This window comes from Schistocerca gregaria, chromosome 2 (genome assembly GCF_023897955.1).
Source record: "Schistocerca gregaria isolate iqSchGreg1 chromosome 2, iqSchGreg1.2, whole genome shotgun sequence".
Lineage (NCBI taxonomy): Eukaryota > Metazoa > Arthropoda > Insecta > Orthoptera > Acrididae > Schistocerca > Schistocerca gregaria.
Genome location: NC_064921.1, coordinates 345,144,036 through 345,151,353, shown reverse-complemented (window position 1 = coordinate 345,151,353; position 7,318 = coordinate 345,144,036). Strand labels below are relative to the sequence as shown.

At 35.9% G+C, this 7,318-nt stretch overlaps 1 protein-coding gene across 4 annotated transcripts in view; it reads right to left on the bottom strand.

Annotated features, from left to right (window-relative positions):
- Window positions 1-277: 277 nt before the first annotated feature.
- LOC126337021 (serine/threonine-protein kinase mTOR) overlaps window positions 278-7,318 on the bottom strand; it is a 236,436-nt gene continuing 229,395 nt past the window's right edge. For all 4 annotated transcript variants that reach the window (XM_050001292.1, XM_050001294.1, XM_050001291.1 and 1 more), the window contains 2 exons: window positions 6,053-6,233; window positions 278-633 (listed from right to left, as the gene is read on the bottom strand). In XM_050001292.1, the coding sequence (XP_049857249.1) occupies window positions 618-633; window positions 6,053-6,233 (197 nt within the window). In that variant the 3' untranslated portion in view covers window positions 278-617. The remainder of the gene's footprint in view (window positions 634-6,052; window positions 6,234-7,318) is intronic.

Sequence of the window (7,318 nt, the reverse complement as noted above, 5' to 3'; positions counted from 1 at the left end):
CCTTTACAGCAATTCATAGTGTTTAGTTGCTTCTTTGGACTGTACTGTGATGGACCTTAATGTGAAAAAGGCCCACACGTTATAACTTACAATTCATAAATATCTGCAATTTCTTTTTGCAGTCATCAATAAGTAGACAAAAACAAGCAATAAAGTGAATGTGCATCACATCTGTCTGTCATGATAAGATTTTTCAAAAGATTTGTTCTTTTATTAATTTGAGATGAATGTTTAAACCTTGAAGGAGCACTAATCTACAAAAAATAGAGTTTTGAGCTCTGTTTTACAGTTCACTTGATCCACAAAAAAACATTATTACAGCATTCAACAAAATATATCTGAATATAATTTACATAACAATGGAATGAAACTTCTTACACTCAATACTTCATACAGTCTCAAAAATGTCTGGCAGTCTGAAGAATATATTACATGCATAATTATATACAATCACATATACATATAAATTTACAGTATCTATGGTTTTAATTTTCCAGTTACACATCACACAGACCATTACACTTTTCTTGTTAACATATGATCATAATCTGCTTGACTAGCTTTAAGTGTTCTTAAATCAAATGACTTCACTGTAGAGAGACTGCAGTGACTAGCAGTTACCAGAAAGGGCACCTGGAATAAAAGAAGCATTGTAAAAATATTATCGACAAAAATAGTATTTTTTTTAATAAAGCAGGAGAGAAAACGTAAATCATGGTCAAAACTAGTGATATCAGTCCCCCCCTCCCACCTCACACTGCTCATATGAAGTGGCTCCACACACTTATAGTTTTTCAACAACATTGAGGTTTACATTGTCATATCTTGCGAATAAACCTTTTTGTAGACCTGCTTAAAGAAATCCTGGTAAAGACCACATGCACAACATTTTGACATTCTCCTTGCACTCTATACATGAATGGAATGTGGAATAAGCCATAATAAGTAGTACAATAGGAAGTACCCTCTGCCACGCACTTCACATAGGTTTACAGACTATAGCTGTGCCTGCAAAATATATTGAGTGAATTACTTTAAAGCTCTTCTGAATTGTGAACCTCCAAACTCCACATTTCCCTTTACCAACTATGTAAAAGTACACCCAAATTCATCACCACCCATGAAAGAGGAAATCAAGCTAATTATTCACTTGCTTAAAATCAACAAAGCACCAGGCAAAGATTCTATAATTTCTGAGCTATCTGACAGATTTGGGAAACTGAAAGACTCCCACATGGCTGGAATTCTGCTCTAATTCATCCTCTTTGTAAGAAAGGTGACAGAACAGATGTAAGTAACTATCGTGACGTCTCTCTCATATCAACAATCTATAAGATTCTGTTGAAAGCTCTGCAAACTAGGACAGAACAGTTAGACCCACAACTGGGAGAGTATCCAGGAGGTTTCAGGAAGGGGCGATCATGCGTCAAACGGATAATGAATCTCAAATCCATACTTTCGTACCTGAAGCTCAAGAATAAAAAAATTGTTGCAACTTTTATGGATTTCAAAAAGGGCATACAACTCGATTGATCGTAAAACCCTGATCAGAATTCTAGAACAACTTGGCCTAGGCAAGAAGACCAAAGCGATAATCCAGCGGACACTAACCAACACAACCTCAAAAGAGAAATTTGGAGAAGAAACATCAGAAGCTTTTGAAATAAAGACTGGAGTGAGGCAAGGAGATGGGCTCTCACCTCTGCTCTTCAACTGTGCCCTCGAGAAGGTGATTCATGAGTGGCACAAAGAAATGAAAAACCAAGGAATTAAAAATGGTATCAAGGCTGGGTTACAAGAAACAAAATCTTGAAATACATTGTCTCACTTTTGCATATGATCTTGAAATTTTTTCTGATTCCATGGAAACATCTGAGAGACAGATTATGAGCTTAATGTACAATCTCAGAAGACTGGCCTCCAAATTTCATTAGAGAAACCCGAGTTTATAACGAACATAAATTCACCACCAAGGGAGCTTGTAGTGGGTCAAGGCAAAATTAGGGAGTTGAAAAGTTTAAGTATCTTGGAGAATGGATAACAGCCACCTTATCAGAGAAAGAAGCCTTCATATTACACATGAACACAATGGAAACGGCATTCCATTGAACTAAAAACATCTGCAACAAAAGGTCAGTATCGTTCAATGCAAAGTTATGGCAGTACTGCAGTGTTATCCGTCTGGAGGTCTTGTACACTTCTGAAAGGCTAGTAATGAACAAATAAGGCCTAATAGAAAAACTGGACGCCAAGGAAAGGAAGATTTTGAGAAAGATCTTAGGTCCCATAAAAGAGAATGGGTAATATAGAAGACATCATAATCATGAACTGTATTCCAACATAGAGAAGATACTGATACAACCCGGAGAAGAAGGATTATGTTTTATGGACATATGACCCGAATGAGCCCTGGAAGACTCACCAATCATATGATCACCTACTGTCAGGAGAAGAAAACAAAATGCGCCTGGTTCACAAAGATGGAGAAGAGCTTAAAGATGTGGGGCTCACCCATGATAACATCTTGGAGCGTGTCCCACTCAAGGAGAAACTTATGGTGTGGCAGAGTTTCCAAGAAAAGCCAAAACTAAAAATAGGAAAGGCTTGGACCCAGGAGAGGAAGGAGCAACACTGAGAACGAATACGGGAGCACTGGGCAAACATCAGAACATGTAAAGCAAAACAGTTGAAATAACGTGGTCCAAAGATGACCTGTATGAAATGAATGAATGAATATTATATTGAGATCAACTAATGACTTGTGCCTTGTCACAAAAGCCCATTTCTTTAAATTGCAGTGTATCACCACAGTTCTCTGTCTTAAACTAGTGTCCTGTGAAACAGCAGTGTTTGTGTTGCCTTTACTCTCTTTGCTGACAGCTTCCATAAGACAGTCAAAACTTCTCAATACCAAATAAAAAGTATTTTCTGCCAACCATGTGGAACATGATCTTTGATTTTTCTTCAATCTGGGTCTAACACGTTCCAGACTTACATATGACTGAAAACCAATGACATGAATATCAGCACTACATGTGGCTGTTACAATCAGCTGCAGAATACTGCCTTACCGTGAGAAACTATTAATTACAACGGCAGTGGGTTTTTAGCACAAAAACAATTTTCTACAAATGTCCTTTTCAGGAGGCAACACAAAACCTAATAAGTCATAACCTAATCATTTGCCATTAAGCTGTTGCTTTTATTTATGCACTGACATAAATGTTGACTTTAAAGGAGAGATCTACCTGTAGAGCAAATTTCCAGGTTGTGATGCTTCTAAGACACATATGTACATAATATGCATATCATTAGGCAAGAAATTAGAAATGTAAGTCATGAGAATGTATTTAAAAATAAGAAATCACAATACACCATTGAACTGAGAACTGAGGCAGGGCAGCAGTGGAAAAATTGCAGATCCCCTCCAGAATAATAATAATAATAATAATAATAATAATAATAATGATGATGATAATAATAATAATAATAATAATAATAATAATAATAATAATAAGGCAAAGTGCTTCTTGGGACTACTATGGGGTTGCACTAACAGATTATGATTGTAAGGGAAAACCACCACAGGAGCCTACTTATGAAATATCGTAATGAGGCTATGGGAGGCTGTCTGGATGACGCATTGTGGAAAACTGTCCAAGGGGGTATTTTTGCTCCAGGTCATTCTGCACAGGATGCAGTCACACATGCTGCTTCTTTGAGCTATCAGTTTTTGCCTCTCCCCCCTCCCCCCCCCTTCCTTCCCACCCACATTCCCCTGACATGGTACCAGTGACTTCTTCTCCTTTCCTTGGATGAAAAAACAATTGCTTGGCAGATACTTCCCAAATGATGATGAGATGATTTTCAAGGTGGATCATTTCCTAAATAGCTGAGTTGCAGAGTTTTATATTGAAATTCTCCACCAAGTCATTCATTGTTGGGAAAAATGTGTTAAATTGAAGGATAAATATGCAGAGGGCTAACACTATCATCGAGTTTCATGGTTGCAGCTTCATGTTTTCAAGGTGATAATGAAAACTTTATGACTACCCCTTGTATTCAATAAAATCGTCAGATGGAAAAAAAATCATTGGATTTATATCTGACATAATGATCAGCAGTTGTCCACTGTTCGTAGTAGCCACTTCTAAGTTGTGAACAAAATTATATAATGGAGCAATCCATATCAATTACCATTCACATGAGATACATAAACTTTTAACACAGTTTCACAAAATCTATAACAAAAGCCCTTGAGAAATACAGCTTTGCTTCAACCTGAATTAGTATAGGAGAACTTATATTCAAATGCTTACTACGTCCATTAGACTTCAACACAATAGTGAGAAATTAAGAATTTGAAAAGAGATAGGGCAAAAAGATCTAATGCAGCAAATTACTATCAAGAGCCTCAGAGCAGATTCTTAACCTGGGACAAGAATGAGGGAATGTGTTGTTAAGGGAGCATATCCCAACATCCACTTTTGGGAATAACACTGTACTTTTTGTTCTAAGAGGAGGAAAAATGCAGCAGTTAACAGGAAAAAAAATTAATAAACAAAGTTTGAAAGCTGGTCTTAAAACCCATTGCAATAATACTTAAATAATGTGTTAATAACACATCAAACAGAAAGTTCTACAAATTAACAATGAAGTTATTAATGAATTTTTGTATTTTAGGCAGTTGAAGGCAACAATTGGAGTGGCAATAACAGACACAAACGAAAGATTAAAAATTGATTGCACAGCACTGCTCTCCTTTTATTAAACCAAACTCTCCTATTATGTTTGTATTCTCTGACATAATTATGACAATCTTTCCTTTGTAAAATGATAATTCCATTGTTTAGGGCTTTGCTATATTTCCTCTTGCTCACTGTTTATTGTACATTTGCTGGAGGCATTCATTTGCAGTGATAATATAAATATATCCATTTCTTTTGATTCAACACTGTTCAATATTTCTCTCCTTTTCCCCCCCTCTTCTTAAACCAATCCTACTCTTATAACCATTCATTGGTAAGACTAAGTATTTACCATCACATGACATTTTAAATTCCAGCCTCTCCTAAACAATGAGTTGAAACTTTCCTTTTCATAATGTTGTTACATTCCATCATGAATATACATTGTTTGATTGTAAGTTCTTTTCTAGTGTTTATAATTTCCCTTCTTCATTCAGAATATTATGTTTATCTTTTACTGAATCTTGTTTAGTGCAGTTTTCTGGTATAACTGATGTAATATTATATATATTTTAGTCACCTGCCATTTGGTAAAGAATACTTTTCGTGTTGTATTTTCACTTATTGCAGATTTGATTCCTTTTGTAAATCACTTTAATCACACATATAACAATGCATTGTCATACATATGAATATAATGAGTGTGGAAGTTTTTTTTAGCCATTTATGATAAACATTGTAATTTGTACACTTAGCTATTCTTTTTTGGCAGTAAGGTAATGATATACACAGTACTCTTTCGTGGCAAAGTTCATGCAGCGGCACATATGAGATAACATTACAGACAGTCCATGAAAGACAAGACAAACAACAGAGATATATGATATGATGGAATGACATTACACATCAATGACATCTCGTAAGTCTTATCAACTAGATTTCCCCCTTTAAATTCTCAATTACCAAAGGGAACAGACAACAACTATGGCCAATAACTAATTAAACATCTTCAGAATATAGAAAATTGTTTTATGTTATTTCAAATGGCTCTGAGCACTATGGGACTTAACATCTGAGGTCATCAGTCCCCTAGAACTTAGAAGTACTTAAACCTAACTAACCTAAGGACATCACACACATCCGTGCCCGAGGCAGGATTCAAACCTGCGACCATAGTAGTCACGCAGTTCCAGACTGAAGCGCCTAGAACTGCTCGGCCATGGCTGGCTTTTATGTTATTTCTGTAGCTCTGTTATACTATGATAAGGTAACACAGAAAAAGAAGGTACTGTAAATCTTACTACACAGTGTTCTTTTTCTGTTTTTATAGTATAGCTCAATGTTTTAATATGCAAAACACTCACCAGCCAATATAACATTGACACAGATTTTCGTTAGAAGTGGCTTGTTGTATCAAGAGATCCACTTGCTTTTGAACTGTCAGATCTTTCTCATGGGAAAAGTCACAGCCAGTTAACTTCTCTCGAACACGTGTTATTATCGCTAAAGCCTTCTTGTTCAGTGCTTCTGGTTGGTTGTTGTCTCCTATATTGCAGAAAAGAAGCATTACTTCACTGTTTAACAATGAATGTAACTATATACTCTATTGTCTGTACAAAAGACATTTAACATTGCATTATAATAAATTTATGGTTAGCAAATATATTTGGACAGTGTTGTCAAGATGGCTACCATGGATTGATGAGCATATATTTTTCTGTTATTTCCTTTACTGTTTCTGCATAAATATGTGGTGTCATTTGATGTTTTTATAATAATAATAATAATAATAATAATTATTATTATTATTTTCTGGTCTCTCTTAATACTGCTTATATTATCATGAAAGATTTAGTGTACTTTGCCCTCAAGTAATCAATGAAGCTAAGATAGTTTTCTGAGTAAATAAAGCATTACAGTCAGGCTAGTGTAAATTATTTCTACTGCCACTTCACACACCACTTCTCAAAATATGGAAAGCAAGGATATTGTGCAGTAGACGACATTTGTTTCACAGCACTGACAATGACAAAGTGCTCATAGTTCTTGAGGCATGCATTTTAGAACCCAAGTTTACTAGAGTTTTTTTGCTCTTAATGATTGTTCCTGTCATATCCCTGAATATTGACCACTCCTTCTGGGACACCCCTTATAACAATACTTCACTTCCTTTTGTCAGGACTGTCTGCAACTTCTGAATGTGATGGACATGGCAGCATGATGGTCAAGTTTATGGTGTGAGACAGCAGGAACATTACTGTCTGCTGATTATCTATCATTTTTTCTCTCACTGTACTCTATGCACCTTGTTAAGCTGAAAATACTTTGATTACTTTCTTTTAGGACCAACTCTGTCTATGGAGAACATGGTCTGTAGCAAAAATGTGGTTGCAGCAGTGAAGAACATAATGCATTCTTCATTTCACAGTGGCCACAAGTTGAGAGAAAACACCAAGTGAATGTGTTGTGACTGTGTTGATTTGTTTTTTCATTTCAACTGGATGAAAATGTTCATCTTCTGAAAGTTCGTGGCAGTTTAAAACTGCGTGCTGACCAGAGCTAACTCAGAACTTTGTCTTTCACTGGCAATGCTCTTACTGACAACTATAATGGTGGGGACTGGTCAAGAG